Source organism: Anas platyrhynchos, chromosome 15 (genome assembly GCF_047663525.1).
Source record: "Anas platyrhynchos isolate ZD024472 breed Pekin duck chromosome 15, IASCAAS_PekinDuck_T2T, whole genome shotgun sequence".
NCBI lineage: Eukaryota > Metazoa > Chordata > Aves > Anseriformes > Anatidae > Anas > Anas platyrhynchos.
In genome coordinates this window covers 17078956-17096230 of record NC_092601.1, presented here as the reverse complement: position 1 = coordinate 17096230, position 17275 = coordinate 17078956, and the positions used below count along the sequence as shown (strand labels likewise).

The window sequence follows — 17275 nt, the reverse complement described above, 5'->3', positions numbered from 1 at the left end:
CGAGGACATGGGGAAGGGAGCGCGCGGCCGCCTGCGTTACATAAAGATCGAAGTGTCCCTCGCTATTGTTGGCCACGGGGACGCCAGCAGCATCACAAACATGCGTGTCCTCGGCGCTGTGGGAGATGTTCCCAGGGGAGGCTTAGCACGGAGCAGGGAACGTGAGACGCTAGGCCCCGGGAGGCCCGGAGGCCCTCGGCCTTCGGCTGCGCTCCACAGAGCTCCGTACCCGGAGCACCGAGTACCTCTCTTCCAGCGAAGTCTCACTCCTCTGTGAAGGGGTGTAGGGTTTCTGTGGCATTTTGTGCTCTGCCAGGCATATTTATTCTTCCCCCCCCCTCCCCTCCTCCTCCTCCCTCCCGTCAGAGCCTCTGGGAGAGCGCCGAGCGGGTACACGCTGTCCAGAAGGATGGGTGTGTTGGGAGGCCTTATTAGCAGGCTTATTCCAGGGAATTAAGCCCTAATTTCACAAAAGGGCAGCAGGAGAGCGGCTACGGCTGAGGGAGAAGCAGACCAGCTTTGTGTGCTGTGTGTAAATGGGACAAGAAGTCCTGGTCCCAGACTGCAGGTCCTGGCCGTTATGGCATCACAACCAAAAAAATAATAATCATTATGTTTCTTTACTATTTAAAACAAAAATTACAAAGTGGTTCACGAGGAAGCCAGTCACGTCTCCTCTACCGTGGCCCCCGCTCGGATTGGTTTGGGGGCTTTAAAATGTTCCCGACCCTCTCCCGTGTCACCTTTTGGCCACCCTGCTGCAAAACGTGCCTGGGCGATGCCCGTCATTGTTTCTCCCTGAATTAATTGTTGCGGGTAATTGCGACCTGCCGCAGGACGCTGCCTTGCTCCATTAAAAAGAGCGGTGCTAATGAAGAACATTGGGTACCGTGTGCCGGGAGAGCAAGGCTCGACTCGCTGGGACGCGTACTCGGCGTACTGCTGTTGCCAGCCTGGGCAGAAATGGTGTTGCTGTTTCTCGTCAGTCACTGGCTAATGATTGTAATTTTTACTTGCTGAGAAACTCCGGCTCTAATGGACTTCATTAACAGATACACGAGATGCTACCAGACCTGCATTAGGGGGAGAGAGGAAGAAAACAACCCCTGCGTGGAGGCAATTTTATTATTTATTTGGAGCGATGGGAGTGATCCTGAATTAGTGTCGGGTTCGACGGGGTGGGTAATGAGCTGGGCTGAGCTGGAATCCAAGCAAGCCTATTAACGAGAGCAAACTGCAAAGACGATGCTTGGGCCTGAAAACAGCAAACAGAAGAGCCCAGGCAGCACGTGGGGCTGTGTTTGTGCTGTGTTTGCATCCTGAGATGCTTCTGCTTGCAGTGGGTCACAGGGGAGAGCAAAGAGCCACATGCAGTAGCTGACACCTCCGGGGTAGCTTTATGGCAGCGTCTTTGTAATTAATCAGGAGCTGCAAGAAATGTCGGAGTCGTTGGGTGACCTCAATCTCCTTTTAGCTGGAACCGGGAAAGGCTTGTCTTGGTTCGGTAAAGGATATTTCTGGATGCGTTTGCTGAAGTCTGTCCGTTTTTATTCCGGCTAGGATAGCAGTTTTTTGATCAGGCTGGCCTTATTTACAACTGCGATCGTGCTTGAAGCTGCAGGTTTGCAGCAGTAATTGGGAGGCTTTGGAAAGCAGAGGGGAAGCTTTGTGACAAAGACAGAAGGCTTTATGCCCACATCTCAAACCAAACCCAAGGTATTGAAGTCTGCAGCGCCTTCAGAGGGACTCGCCCTGTGGATCAGCTGGGACCCAGGGCCTGATTTGGAAATCAGCAGAGTGGAGGTGCAAAAATAGAAGGGAAGTCTTAAAAAAGAGAGACGTTTGCTGTCTTCTAACGTGGCATTTGTACCGAGCGCTCGCTGACTGTGCTGCAGCACAGAGCCTGTCTTTATGTGCTGGTGCCAGTTCAAACACCGTCAGTGCTATTGTTGGATCGCTTTGTTTGGAAATGGGTCTTCTGGGGGGACGGCCGGGTTCAGGGCAGCGGCTGCGTGCACAGCACTTCAGGCACTTCCCCCAGCTTTGCTTATTTAGTGCTGCGTGAGCATGAGCAACGGGAAAAAAAAATAAAAAACAAGCGAGTACAGGACGTGAGATGGGCAGAACAGTTAAACCAGCGAGGGACCGACACGCACCTTCACTTCCAGGTGGATTGGGAAGCCAATTTTTTGCTCTGCAGACTGCTCCGAGCTTCAAAAATGTATGAAAGCAAGAGACGTGCGGCTCTCTGGCTTGGTTTGGTTGGAGCTGAGTGCGATGGGAAGCAGGGTGGGGGCCAAGTCATCTGAGCACGGAAGATGACAAAAATAAAACGTGCAGAATCCCCCCTGGGGAAAATGCTTCACCATCCTGCACATGAGCCGCTCACCCAGCAGCACTCGGCATCCTTGTGGGCTCTGGCACAGCCCCAGCTCCTCGTGTAGGTGCAGCCTCTGCCTTTCCCTGCTCTCAGGAGGCTCTTTTATTAGGATGCATTACTGCATCAGGGCACGCATCCCCCTGCACCCCTCCCAAAGCTGGGCCATCCACACCCCATCCCAGACGGGCTGGAAGGGGCCTCCCACAACCCATGCTGCGCTCTGGAGAAGTCATTATTTCTTAAGACTTTTTCCACGGGGTTTTGTTGGCCGGGAGAGCCTGTTAGGGCCGTGCGATCCCTGCGGCTGCAGAGCATCATCCTTCCCAGATCTGTCCTGGGGAGCTGCTCGCGAGGGTTCCTGCTGCCAGGACGAATTCCCGCAGCGCGGCCTCGGTTACGCGAAATCACCTGCCGCCGGCTTCCAGCCCTTCGGCCATAAATCATGAGCTCCTTGCCTCGAGGAGAAGCCGTTCAGATCTTGTGTTGGAAATTGCTAGCGAATGCGGCCCGTATTCCATGTCGGTTTTGTTTTTATTGAAGAGGAAAGGATGTTGCTCATGGAACATTTGCGGGCCCGGGCTGCCGCGGCGCACGCTAAGCAGGGCACTTGTTTTTATTGCAGGCGGCTAATGAGATGGTCCTCTGACAAATCCCATAAACACTATTAGAGAAATGAAATTTATTATCTAGCTGTTTATCATGAGTGGATTCAAGGTAAAGACTCGTGTGGAGGTAATCTCAAGGGATGGCTTTGAGGTAAAGCGTACCCAGTCCTTACGAAACCCTTATCTGTTTACCTGCCGGCTTGTTTTGTTTCCCCACCTCAAGGCCGTTCGCTGAGGTGACCTGTGCCATTTCAGTCCAGTTACTTTCCCTGGGGAAGGATGTGGGTTTATTTTTTTTAGGCGAAACCCTTCCGTGGTTTAGGCAGGCTGGGTTTCTTCTGCGCTCATCTTTCTACTTCTCCATAAGCGTAGGCACTTTGCTCTTCTCCCCGTGTCGGAGTCCTCAACCTGGGTCCCGTTGACCCCTTGCCTGCGGCGCAGCGGCTTCTTCAGGCAGGAATCACCAGAAGGAGCACTTCAGCTCTAATTTTCTCTTCTTGACTCCCCCGTTTTGGCGATGGGTTTATCATGCTGGCACAGCTGAGTGCTGCAGCTCTGCCGTGCCCTGTGCTGCCGGAGAGGAGCCGTCCCCAGCCCCACCGACCACCCCACAGCAGATGCCTTACAGACAGCACAAAACCCGCCCCTGGGCTTTGGGGAGAAGCTCGACCTCCTTTTCCCTTGTAGATATTTCTCGTCTTTAGCCCCTGGATGCTCTCACTTTCCACAGCCAGAGCCTGCAAACGTGTGGCTGTGTCCTCGCGGAGCTCTCCGTCACCTGTGCGTGCGGCCGTGCTGCTCCAGCTGGCTGTTCCCACACCGCCTGCATACCGCAGGCTTTTTTCCTAAGCCCCGCTGTTGTTTCTTTTGGCTGGAACAAACATCAAAACCCCACACCCAGGGCTCGTGGAAGGCAATGGAAAAGTCTTCTTGAGTCGAACCGACGTCTTCCTTTCGGAGCTCTGGCAGACGCGGACCCGCTAAGCCTTTCCACTGGGCTGCGCCTCCCCGACAGCTGTTATTGCCATCGTACAGATGGGGAAAGTGAGAAAACTGATGGGTGTAGCCTCCCAGGGCGGCCCCCTGTCCTCCTCTTCCAGGACACGTGTCAGGGCTTGGGGTGCCCAAAACCCCCAGGGTGTGACCTGAGCCCTGAGATGGATGCGCTTTGGGAACGGGGTGGTAGGAAACCCTCTGTGCCCCCACTGCGGGTCTTCTCTGATCCCTGGTGGTCCCAGGGCTGCGGAGCCCTTGCTATTGAAAGCACCTACATCTCATCTCGGTGTGTTACAAAAAAAAAAAAAAAGCATTTACAAGCCAAGTCTCTGGCTTATGTTGCCTTACAGCTTACACGAAACTCTTAATATGGTGCCTGTCTCTTCTAATATCACTGCAGCGTTTTAATTGCATGAACTGGAAGCTGCTGCTCCAGTACTTAGTGGGGGAACTTTGCAGGGCTTTAATCATTTGCTAAAAAGCTTTCGGGCTCCATTACCATCTCATGGCTTTCCGTAATTGAGTGCCTGCGAGTTGAGAAGCCTTCAGAGCAATAACTCGCTCTCCGGATCAGACGGTCCAGAGCCACAGCTGCAGGAGGAAGCAATTAAACAAAGCTGAGCCCTCTGGGGCGCTGCCAGGAGCTGGCAGCCTGGGACCGTGGGGCAGAAAGGGCTCTCGTGGCTGAGCACCAGCTTCTCCTCCTGCCTCTGGAAAAGGTTGGGCAGGGGACAGCCCAGCAGAGGGAGGCAGGCAGCGCTGCGGCAGCACGGGGCGCTGAGGCTGCTGAGCGATGCCGGTGGCGGAGCCCAGCTGAGAACTGGTGGCTCGTAGCAGGTGAGAGGTGGTGGATGGAGGATGATGAAGGACCAGCCTGATAAAATCCGGGAGATGAAAAACATCCTTGGCTCACCGGTGCTGTAGGGCTGGCGGTTCTGCTGGCGGGCGCTTCGTGTCGCCGCCGCGGCTGCACGAGGAACGTGACTGAGGGGAGGGGACGGCTAATTGCTGCAGCGAGTCAAGGGCTGTTTAAGCAGCTAATTAATTCCTCCTAATCAGCCCTTGATCTGTTGAAAACTGCATGGCATTATCTCCTCTGCTGCAACACCTTGATAATTCCTGTCTGAATGGCCTTCATGGAGAACATATTTAAATAAACTCAATAGAGATTTCAGACAGATAGCAACTATAATTACCAGCTTGTACAAATTAAAACGTGGTTTGTTCTGTTCTTTTTCTCCTGCCTTCGCTGCCCAGAGCTCCCGCTAATCATGTTCTTGCTGCTGGTGGCACGCTGGTCCCCGGGGCGTTGCAGCACATGCCTTCGGAAAGCCTCTGCCGTGCCTGGTGCCGGGGCGGGCATTTCGGATGGGGCTGCGCATGGGCACACAGCATCCTCACCATGTTTTGGAAGGGGAACAGCAGCTCCATGGCTGAAATACCACCTGTGGAAGATGGCACGATGCTCCCCAGGATCAGCCCTGCAGCTTCCCTCCTCCTGTCTCTGCCGAGGTTTGCAGTCTGCTGGAAAAGCAGAGGTTTTCTCCCCGAGGAGCTGCAGGACACGTGCCTCGAGCAGCCGCAGGAGCCCACGTTGGAGCTCTCAGCCTGGCCCCGGTGCTCAACCAGCGCTGCCCAATAAACCCACCCCAAGCACTGCTGGCTGCAGAGGGCTCACACACGGTTTGTTAGGAGGGATGAGATCAGGCAGGCCACCCTCATTTCCTCAGCAGATACTTGGAACAGCCAGAATCGCTGGCTGCTCGGCGTTTGCCAAAGGTCAGCCAGCCCCAGGGCTCCCAGCCCCGCGGTGTCCGTGTGCTTTCAGCCCGCTCGGTTATTTCTGCCCCGCATCGTGGTGTCCTCCCCGCTCTCACGTAACTCCTGTGAGTGCCTGAGTCAGAGTTTGGGTGCTCGGGCGTCTCTCTTTTCTCCCTGTCTGTTAGATAAATGCAATAGCTGCAAGCAAGGTCATTTTCTGGCACCCAAGTGCTGGCAGAGAGCAGGGAATGTCATGCTGCTTTAATGAAGGATTTCAGGGATTCGGAATGAGAAAATTGATTTTTCATAGCAGGGGAACGATTTGGTGCCCCTGGTCTCTGGAGGAGCATTAAGGGGACTGTCAGATTTCCTACACTCTCGTGGCATTACGAGCTGGCAGGGGCATGCCTCCCGCTGCAGGAGGTGTTCGCACGGAGCCATCGGAGCTCACGTCGGGGTCTTTCCAAACCCAGCAGCAGCGTGGAGCCCAGCATCCGTGGGAAGCTGGCCCAGGAGAGATCAGGCTGAAGGGGAAAGCTACAAAAATTGCTTAGGTCTTTCTTGTCTTAAGGTTTTTGAGTTTGAGCTGAATTGTCGACACATCCAGGGCTCACTCTGTGCACACACATTGTCTTGGTACTGGGGTGCACAGATGCTCCGGGGAACTGATTATTCTTCCTCTAGGTTTTTCATGAAATGGTTAAGTTTTGTGTCCTTCAGTGGGCTGTTTCCTTGCCCCTACATGGTGGGGTGAAACCCTTAATACTGTGAGACAGGTACAAGAGGGACAACATATCCTATTCACTGTCATCTTACGTCCAGCTCAGACATGTGCATTCACCAGGGCAGGAGCATCCCCAGAAGCAGGCAGAGCATCTCCCCGAGTGGGCAGCAGCTCTGAGATTTCCCAGGATATGGGCACAGCCTCACCACCCTGATCCCAGAGAGCTGGGAAGCAGCTGCACACCTCGGCCCTCCAGTGCCTCAGTTTCCCTTTGTGAAAGAGAGCTTCTGATCCATCCCAGCCCACCAGGCACGCCGCCTGCCTAAATTCAGTAGAGCCCACCCAGTGTTGTGGTGCTGTGGGGCAGCGTGAGGACATCGGCCAGCTGATTAGCAGCCTTTGGGGTGTCTGGTTTCGTTCCCTACCTCTGGGGCCAGCCAGATATAGAAGGGGAGTCATGCGAAACAGAACAAAGTCTCCGTTTCAAAGCTGGGGTTGAGCAAATTAAAATGTAGCACGTTCAAAAGCCAGCTTCCTTGGATGGCAGACAGAAAAAAAAATAAATCAATTTCCTTGAAACAAATACTAAATATTAATGAGAGGATATGGTCTGCCATGCACACAAAGCTGTAAAGAGCATTTCCCGTGGATCAGCGGCGGAGGCAAGCTCGTGAGATGAAATTGCTTTTCCAATGGCTATTTGTGGCGCGTCTCGAGGTGGCTCGGGAAGGTTTACCCACCCCAAAAAAAGGAACAGAGAGCTCCGAACGTTTCCTTCTTCCTAGCAGGGCGGCCACGGGGGATGCGTGCCGGTGCTTTCAGTTCTGTTTACGCACTTGCCCAGGCGGTTGGGGAGATGGCTGGGTTCGTGTTCGGAGGAGGCAGCCCCGCGTTACGCACGGGGGGAGCGATGCCCTGGGAGCAGCAGCCTGCCAAAATGCAGAACGCGGGGCTCAGGAGCCCACCCGGCTTTGCAGCCACATCCACACGCTGATTTATTCCGATAACGAGCTTTGGGGGAAACATTCACAACCTGCTTACAGCCATCAGCGAGTTTTCCTAAAGTGAAAGCGCAGGGCTTTGGAGAAAGAGCCTTATTTTTAGTTTCTATTGCTTTGACCCCCGGGTAAAGTCAGGAAACTTTGTGTTGCTCCATTTCCCCGTCCCGATGCCGTGCACGGCGGTGGGAGCAGGGGCTGCCAGCCTTGGCCGGGGTGCAAGCACCGTGCCAGGAATAGCTGCAGCCACGGAGGGTGCCAAAACCATCTTGCGTCCACGGCGCAGTAAATAAAAACACATCGGCTGATGGTTTCATAAAACCATGAAGCCAGCTGCGTAGCCATAGGTCGGAGGAGAGCTAATATTAGTGAGCAGATGACTAAAATTAGAAAAGCAGAACCGAGCCAGAACTAATTAGCTGCTTGAGGAATAGAACCAGAACCGGAACAAATTAATTGTTCGGAAGCCGAAATACCAGCGCGGGGCCTGGCAGGAGCCCCCCGGGAAGGCTCCACGCAGGCTCTCGCTCAGCGTTGCTGCTGGTGACTCATGCGTGGGCTCGTGGCGTGCTTGGAAAAAGAGTCCTGGGTCCTATCTGGAGGCTGCAACAGCCAAATACAGGTTGATGTTTCGCTCCTAGCCGGGAGTTTGCACGATGCAGCACGAGCTCGGCTGCACCGGGAGCGGCACGGAGCCAGCTGGTGCCCCGAAGGGCTCCAAAACAGGCTCCTTCCTTCTGCCCTGTCTTGCTCTCTCGCTGCCCAGACGAGCGTTTGTAGCAGCGAGGGTAATTACGAGGCCACCTGGATGGCTCCTGGAGGCCTCCAGCCTCAGCTCTGCCACCGGCTGAGATGCTTTGCCGAGCTCTCGGAGCGAGCCCGGAGCTGCCACCCGTGCAAACGCCGCCAGAATAATTTCCAGGAGGAAATTAGGAGGCTCGCAGAGATAGCCGGCACGCGGCCGTGGTTTTCGGCTGTGACTCAGTCACCTGTGTGGTCACTTCTTTTCCTTTCCAAAGGTGGTAACTCACCCTCTATTTCTTCTTTCCCCTCTCGCAGCGCTCAAACAGCAGCTCCCGTTTTAGCAGCAGCATGACGCACGGTGTTTTAAATTCAATTTAGAATACAAACTATTTATACCAGCCAGGAAAAGGCAGTGAAGCAGCTCTCTCTGTCATGAGTGGATTTGTAATTTCGGAGCAATCATTGCATAACTAATTGAATCAGCTCTCAGCATGTGAAATCGGCGCCCTGCTTATCGGAGGTTTTCATCTCGCTCCCCTCCCGAAGGCGGCTGTCCCCCCTCCGCCACCGACACTTTGTGTGTCTGCAGCAGCCTGGGAAGAAAGCGGTGCCTGCAAAGCCGCCCTTCCCTGCTCGCTGCTTCAACAGAGCCACTAAATTACCAAATTCACTCGGAACGGGTGAATAACCGGGTTGTGGGTGCCCCCCAAAGCTGCCCAGGCTCCGTGCGAGGGAGCGGAGAGTGTTTGAAGCTAACGAAGAGCCGGCCGTGTCGGAGGAGTAAATTGATGTTGAAACGCTCCCCTGGCTTCCACCAGGGTGTGGAAAGGTAGAAAACATTCCAGCTGTAGGGATTCTGATCGGGTTGGGAGCGAGGTTTGGGGATGTGATGACTCGGGTGGGTCCAGAGCTGCGGATTTGGGGAGCGGCTCCAGCCACCCGCATGCAGCAGCCTCGCAGGGCGAGGGGGCACCTTTTCAGCTGCATTTTGGGGCAGGGGGCTGTCAGCTCCTGCTGCTGGGAGCTGGGGAGAGCGCTGCAGATTTTTCTGGAAGAGGGCTGGGAGGGGTTGCCCCTGCCTGGTAGGGTCTGCGTGGCTGGGGGCAGGTCCCAGCCTGGGAAATCAGAGCTGGGGGGCCCTGCGGTCCGTCCCCTGCTCTGGGATCTGTTTTCCTTCCTTGCAGGAGAGCAGTGCCAGGCTCCATCACACGAGCCCGTTGGCTTCGATGGCCCTGGAGCAGCCTCAGCCTTGCTGAGCGCCCCCAACCACCCCTTTCTTTCCTTTTGTCTCTTCAGGTGGCGAGATGGGAGCACAAAACGCGAGCGCTCAGCCGGGTCTGCGGCTCTCCACACACCGCCTGTTACTGCCTGGGCACTGTGATCCTGATGCTCAACTGCGTGCGGAGCCACTGGTAAGGATCCAACTCTTTGTATGGAAACCCAAAGAGGTGTCCCCACAGGGCATGGGGACTGAATCCAGCCCCAGCGTGTTGGTTTTACCCGGATCCCTTCAGCCAGCAGATTTATTCCAGGGTTTGGAACACCCCAGTCAGGCAGAGGGATGCAACGAGGTGGCTGTGGGCAGGAGAGCAAACCATCAGCACCCATCGGGTGTCATGGATTTTCTTGCCCCACTCTTTTGGGGCAGTTTCCCCTGCCCTGCGTGCAGCCGGGTGGCAGGAAGGTTGCGGGCACGTACCCAAGAGCAGAATCCTTTAATTTTCTCGTGAAAACAATGACCAAAATGAAGCCTGTTTTTAAGAAACCCCCATTTCCTGTGCAGGAGAGTGGGATTATCTGTGCACTTAGCGAGCAGCCTCTTCAAACTCTTATCTGCGATCTGTTTAAACACTCCCTGTGCTAATAGTGCTGTGTGACTGATGCGCCCTCCACCACGGGAATACGTCCGCTGACGTTCTGAGTGCAGCACAGAGGTTTGCTGCAGACGATTTCCCCGATGCCAGCAATTTATCTGCGATCTGATAGGCTTTATCTTCAACGCTGTGAGGAGAGGCAGGCTCTCTACTAAATTTCCAGATTCAATTATGCCAGGGTCAGAGCTAATGGGTTGTTTAGTACTCCGGGTAATTTCCCAGGCACGGAGATCTCAGGTTGGAATTTGCACATGTATTTAAGAGCTCTGCCTTCCTGGAAACGACACCGAGACCTGCCCTTGCCCTTCTGCCTTTGTCACCGCTGTTTCTTGTTTCAGAAAGCCCAAGAAAGCTCGCAGTGAATGTGGCCATCGCTGAGTGCAGGCGGTGTGGGGCTCAGTGCCCGTAGCTCGGTGACACGGCACGCTTGGATTTCGCTGGGGAATGCCTCGGCAGTCTCAGGCACTGATGACACAGCTGCTTGTTGTTTGGGAAGCAGTGCAAAGCCTTGAACCCGGCCTTTAATTAAAAACACAGCTGATGGGGGGGACGATCCCAGCTCCTGGGGGCTGAGCGCCGATGGGGAGGGTCAAGGAGTCCTGAGCTGTCCCAGCACTGCACCCCAAGCTCTCCAAGTCTTTCCCCTGGGAGCCACGGGATGCTTTCAGGCTCCATCCCCAGCTCTGTGAGCCCTCCACAGCCCCAGCCAGGAGAGGCTGTGCTGTTTGGGAAGGCGTGATCCTGCCCCCTGCTCACACATGAAGGCAGCAGCCAGCCCCAAACTGGGCTCCAGCTGCCCAGAGGAGGACTCGTGGATGCGGGCACTGCCATCTCAGGGCTGCTTCCACCAGGAGGGGCACAGTTCTCTTCCTTTCACTTTCCCCTTTAATCATTTTTTTTTTCTCCAAGTCACTTCTGCTCGGCTGCACTGATGTTTTTGTGGGCAGGGGCTGCTGGGGAGCGCTTGGGGAGCCCACAGGCGGTCTCCTTTGTTTTTAAAGACCTGCTTCCTCTTCACAGCTGTATTTTTGACAGGCTCCCAGCCAGAGGTGGAGGCAGGGGAGGGAAGAGCAGACAAATTCTGCAGGTTGGCATCTGGGCTGCAAGCTCCGACGCCTCCCCTTCCTCGATCTTGTCCCCAGGTCGGTGCCGTGATGTTCTCATGCATTTTTCCATCCAAAGGGGTACCTTGGTGGTAAGAAAAGAAATATTCCATGCTTATTAAGCAATTAGGTGCTTCCCAGCCCTGAGCTTCGTTATCAGCCCCGGCGTGTTTCTGAGAAGCAATGCAGAGTGACCTGTGACCGGAGGGGACCTGCTTAGTCAACCGCACGAGGCAGGCACCCTTAATTGCTCCGGAGCAGCGATGATTTTCATGATGTTCGTTTGGCAAGAAGCAGGAGCTTCTTACTGGAGCTCTTATCAGGGAAAACAACTCCTGAACTTCTGCACTGCCTGCCCGCACTGTGTTCATGGCTGTTACCCTGTGACACGGGACATGCCCCTCTGTATCCTCCTGCACATTTCCATCCCGTGTCTCTCTCTGGGTTTAGCCACCTTGTTGGCATCCCTTCCTGCTCTGACTGTACAATAAGCCAGGGGTGCTGCCTTTGGAGCTGTCCCCTGCTCCCCTTTGTATGCTTTTTCAAACTACTCATCCCACAGCAGGCGTGTGCAGGTGGTTCTGTACCTGGGGAGCTTCCCACCTTTGGGGCCTTGGGGTGTTTTTCCAAGCTGTAACAGCACCACCCGCACAGTGTGCCAAAAGGGGGATTTGGCAGATGCAGAGCGAGGCCCCTGGGGTGTCTGGGTTGTGGTGCCTTTGCTCCAAGCACGCCCTGCAGAGGCTGAGCAAGGACAACACCTTTTCAACAGAAAGAACCCACCCTGGGACCCGATTCAGCCCTGGGAGGGGCCGGGTGTCATTCAGTAGTGCGCTTCTTTTACGCTCAGCTTGTTTACTTCCTGGATTTGATATCAAGAACAAGCGTGTTGTAAACGGCATCGATCTCCATATCGCAGCGTTTTGTCACCACGCTCATGATGGGAACTGAGCGTGACCCACAGCAGCCCACGTCCCCTCCGACCCACGCTGCCAGCAGCAGGCTGAGCGTGGCTGGGAAAAGCTCCGGGTGGACCAAAACACCTCGTGCCCCCCACGGACCCGCTGCCGGGCAGGGAGAGAAGCTGCTCCAGCCCCCAGCTGACCTAAATAACACCCACCCCAGTGCTGGCAGAAAGGCAAAGTCATTATTGGCAAAAGAAGCTGTGAAGATGATGACCGGGCTCACAGTTGCTGGTGGTATCGGCGGGATGGTTTTAGGCTTTATTTCCTTTTTTTTTTTCTTTTTTTTAACGAGCGAGGTCTTTTGTTGCGGCGTGCAGGCAGCGGTGCTTGCTGCTGGCCACCGCTGGACCATTTTCCCCCTGCTGCCTGCTTTTGCCAGGGGGAACAAAGCCTCCAGCACGGGGACGGGGACATGCCGCGCAGCCGCCTGCGCCCCCGACGCTTCCCGCTGCCTGCCAGCCCCCGTCCCACTTCTGCCCCAGTTGCACTTGCCCAGTTTCCAGGCTGATTTGGGGGATCGGCCGAAGGGAGCGCTGCGGCAGCGACCCAGTTTGCTCGACGAGGTCTTTGCTCTGCTTTGTGGGGAAGGGGTTACAAAACGTGGTCGCTGTGTGCCACCGAGAGAGGCCCAGAGAGCTGAAAAGCTCAGCTCTTCTCTCACCACATCTCCAGGCTTGCTTCGTGCTCTGTGTGGCTTTTGGGGATGCGTTGGGGCTGCAGGTTTGGTTAACTTTCTGTTTTTGCAATATAAGCTCCTGTTTGTGCAAACCTGGCCACGGGTCCCCTCCACATCCCCACGGGAGGAGCGGTGCCCCCAGGATTCCCCTTGCCCTCGAGGCTGAGCACACTGCGGGTTAAAAACCACTTCCAGCTGTGTGACACCTCCGTCCCCGCGCTGCGGGGCCATTTCCAGAGTGCTTTTCCAGTTCATGTGCTTTATTCCCACCACGCAGCACCGTCTGCACGGCAACAGCCGAGTGCCTGAGCAAACGCCCTTTGTTTTGGGAAAGCAGCGCCGGTTGCCTTGGCATCCTGGGGCAAACCCCACTGACGGGGAGGTTGTGCAGGTGGCCACGGGGCTGCTTGCACCCCTCGGGGAATCAGCCAAATCTGCCAGTTGGGCCAAAGCTGCTGGATTTGGGCTTTTTGGATGGAACAGGGAGCGGGTGCCTCTGGTGTTTGTGCTGGCAAACCCGCAGGTACGCATGGGGAGATGCTGGGGGAAGCCCCATTTCCCCCATTTCCATTCCCCAAAGCTGGGGGGCACCCCGCAGGCCCCCTCTACCCCACAGTCACTGGCGTCCTCGTGACAGCAGCCGGGGATGTGATTAAAGTAGGTCACAGCCCATCCATCCCTGCCCTGGGAGGAGGGCAGCTCCTCCCCACGACACTCGCTCCGCTCGGCGCACAAAAGCGTTTCCAGGTACCAGGACAAAGCCCGGCTGCAAGCAGCATCCTCTCGGGTGCCGAGCCGGGACGCTGCCTTGCAGCACAGCCAGAAATAAACGCTGGGATGAACGTGACTCAGAGGCACATGGAGAAAGGGACCGGAGATGGGTGGCCGCGGGACTCGTGCCACACGACGACGGGGACGGCGCCCGCCTCGTCCTCCCCCTGCCAGGAGGGTGAGCCGTGGCCCCTGGGGGGCTCCCCCGCACGGATGCCACAATCACTGCATTTGCTGACGGCTCCGTGCTGCTCGTTGTGGCCTGGCATCATAAATTGCTTGAAAGGTTTATTTACCAGTGCTGAAAACTCCGGCGCGCATCATGTTTAATGCAAATAATGTGTGTCTAGGAAGGTGGAAAGCAGCACTGCAGGGCAAGGCAGCCCGTTAGCTCTGCGCAAACGCCTCCCTGCCTAGCTGCAAGCCAAAAAACAGGGCATGAAGCAGGGCACGAAGCAGGGCGTGCTGCTGAGGGTAGCTCCTGCCACCCGTGAGAAGGGAGGATGGCATCAGCTGGAGCAGGGGACGCGGCTTTGCCAAAGCAAACAGCCTCACGTGCTGGTTGCAAAACCTCCAGTTCGTGCTCTCGAAGCCACCTTTGTGCTTCTCATGCTCCGAGGCCGAGGCAGGTCACGAGCACAGGATAGGGGAGCTCCAAGGATGCAAGATAGCGTTAATCCTGCTAATCCCGAGCAAAAAAGCAGCCTCTGAGTACCACGCCATACCTGCACCTCCCTGCTCACACCTTTTTGCATCCCCTCAGGGCGATGGTTTTCCATCCAAACCCCGGCAGTGCTGGTAGCAGGGACGCAGGTTTGGGCTTCCTCAGAGGGGACGCTTTTATTATTGAAAAACAAACATCAGGGATGCGATGGGAAGGGCTGTGAGGCTGCTGAGTTGTGCCTTCCCGTCAGCACTGATTTTAAACAAAACCAGGATGAACCTGGAGAGCAGAGGGCAGCGTGCTGGGTCACGGAGGAGCTCTCCAAGGCTCCTTCCAGCTCCCTGCCCAGCAGAGTACATTTATTCTGTGTTTTGCTTCTTTGCTCTAGTCCGTGCTGAAGGATGAAACGGCTTGCTGTGGGGGCCTAAAAGCTCCCAGAGAGTAGGAAACCTGGTAGGAACGAGCTCCAAGGAAAACAAGAGGTATCAGCCGGGTCTGTGCACCGTAAGGTTTAAATATCATCCTGGGCTTTGCTTGGCGAGTGCCTCGCCAGCCGGCCTCGAGCCTTTGCAAGGTGCATCCCCAGCTCTGTCAGCTTCCCTGGCAGGACTCTCAGCTCCAATTTGGGCAGCAAAGAAAACCAAGGGATTTGCAAGGCTCGCAGAGCTGGACGTTAGGAAAAAAAACCCTCCCAAGCAGCGCAGATAACATCACACGAGCTGGCAGCCCTGAAACCACCGGGTCTGTTCCACGCGCAGAGCGGGGAGCACGAGGAGCAAGAGGCAGGCAGCGATGGCCAGGGGCGCAGGAGTGCTGTTATTCCGCTTGAATTTCAGCCTCCAGGGTGCTCATTAAAACAAAACAAAACAAAACAAAAAACGCTCCGAGTTTCCTACCTCGTGTGTCAGCAGCATGTGGAGAGGCGCTGCACGCAGCTCCGTGGGGCTCTTATCTCATCTGCCTGTTATTAACGGGCATTTCTGAATCACAGCCTTATCTTGTTTGGAGCCCTCCGCTCGCACCGGAGCTATGCGAGGCGCCAGGGCTGCCAAGCCCTGCTCCTGGGCAAAGTTCGGGTGGCCCAGGACAGGGGGGTCACGGATTTTACGCTCGCAAACAAGCGTTTGGGAGGTCAGACCCGAAATGCCTGCCTAAGCCTGGAGCCGAGAAGCGCAGCTCCAGCATTTTCCTTTCGCTGCTCCCGTCCTCCCCCTGACTGTCAGGCCTCAGCCGTGAATCACTCCTGGGCACGTGGCGAGCCCACGAAAGCTGCAAAATGTTTTGGTGGAGAGGAACGGGGGTGGGAGCACGAGATAACCCCGGGGGATTGTTCCCCAGTCCTCCAGGTCCCATGCTGAGGCATCGCAGCCTCCAGCGTTTGCCAGGGCGTTTTTGTGCATTTTATATTTATTTTTTTTTTGCATCATATTGTGCCTCGGTGGGGTTGACATTTCCAGGACATTTCCAAGACATTTCCACCAAGGGTTGCGAGTTAAAATAAGTGCCCCAGGTCAAGCCCTGGCTGCTCACCATTGCTTCTCCCACTGGAAAAGGGGATCCTGAGAAATGTCAAAGGGCCCTGAGAAGTGTCTCCCCCAGCAGCATCCTCTCCCAAAAGCTCTGCCTCTCCCGGAGGGGGGTGATGTTATTAACAGCCCTTGTTGTCTCTCTGACAGCTTCACAGAAGCCATGAAGAGCCAGCCGAAGCTGGAGGGCTTGGACAGCCCCTGGGCTTATTGCTCAGGCTTGGTCATCTTGGCTGTAGGGACCTTGTTTGTCATCTCCAGCTTCTTAGCACTGGGATTCACCGGGACTTTCCTAGGTAAGCACGAAAAAATTCGGCAGCCGAACCTGAAAGTTCATTGAACCCTCAACAGGGGTCTCTTGGCCGGGCAGAGCCCTGTAGGAATTTCATCCTCCTTGTCTCGGGGGAGCTGTTAGGTTTGTTCTGGCTGTGTGATACCGCAGCGTGATCCAGCCACGCCGTCACCTTGCACGGAGCTGCTCGTTGCACAGCCGGCCTGATCGCCTCCGGTGTCGAGCCTGAAATCGTAGAAATATGGCTAATTATCTCGGAGATCAAATGTCCTGCAGAAAGAGCAGCCCAAGGGCAGAGCTCCTGAGCAGGTCAGCACCTGCATGGCAGGGAGAAGGAGGAGGAGGAGGAGGAAGGGGAGGAAGAAGGAGAGGTAGGAGCCATCCAGGCGCCCTGCGCTGAGCCCCCAGCTGCCTGATACGCGCTCGGGCAGGATCTCATTTGCTCTTCCCCTCTGCAATAAACCTGACATCCGCTGACAGATCCTTTTATCTGCCGCTTTCTGGCAAAAGGCAGTTTCCACTGTGCCTGCTTTCCCATTTAGAGAGTAATTCTATTAGCATTGTTGACTTTAGAAACACGCCAGTATGTGTGGAATTCATAAAAATAAAATCGAGACGGGAACAATAAATATCGAAGGAGAGGGGCAGCTCCCGCTGGCTGCAATAATCACAGCCCCGGCTTCCACCCCGCATTTAGGCTGTGCTTTTGCAAGTGCTTTACAAACCAGATTCAATTAGCTCCTGCAGCGTCTCCAGGAAGAGGAGAGGGAGGTAACAAGCCTTCCTGGTTTCAAGTGGAGGCGCGAAGAGACGCCTTGGGTTGGCCAAGATCCTGCCGCCAGAAATAGAGCCCAGCACTCCTCAATGTGGGCTCCTGGCTCCGTGTGGCACCCCTGGACCCCAACCACCGGGCTGTGGCTCCCTCCCAGCTCGCCCGCAGCCCCCCGGAGCGATGCTGTGCATGGAGATGTGTCCGGGGAGGCCGAGCACAGGAGCACCCAGTGGCCGGAGCTGCTTGAGCGCTCCTGAAGCCCGGCCAGCTCCGGGGCTGTTTACGTAAAGCCTGATTCAGCCGACCAGGAGGAGACCCACTGGGCTTGAACCACCAGGGAAAAAAAAAAACAAACGAATGAGTCAGGCTCGGCGTAAGCAGGGAGCGTGGCCCCGGCCCCCTCGGTTTTGGCACGGCCGGCGGT

At 55.7% G+C, this 17275-nt stretch overlaps 1 protein-coding gene and 1 long non-coding RNA gene across 5 annotated transcripts in view; one reads left to right on the top strand and one right to left on the bottom strand.

Moving 5' to 3' along the window:
- PEMT (phosphatidylethanolamine N-methyltransferase) overlaps positions 1-17275 on the top strand; it is a 38446-nt gene that overhangs the window by 11349 nt on the left and 9822 nt on the right. For all 4 annotated transcript variants that reach the window (XM_038186755.2, XM_027468912.3, XM_027468913.3 and 1 more), the window contains exons 3-4: positions 9505-9620; positions 15938-16083. In XM_038186755.2, the coding sequence (XP_038042683.1) occupies positions 9505-9620; positions 15938-16083 (262 nt within the window). The remainder of the gene's footprint in view (positions 1-9504; positions 9621-15937; positions 16084-17275) is intronic.
- Positions 9905-15652, bottom strand: LOC119718417 (uncharacterized). Its single transcript, XR_005269468.2, has 2 exons — positions 15158-15652; positions 9905-11270 (listed from the first exon to the last, which is right to left on the bottom strand). It is a non-coding gene; the product is annotated as an uncharacterized lncRNA (long non-coding RNA).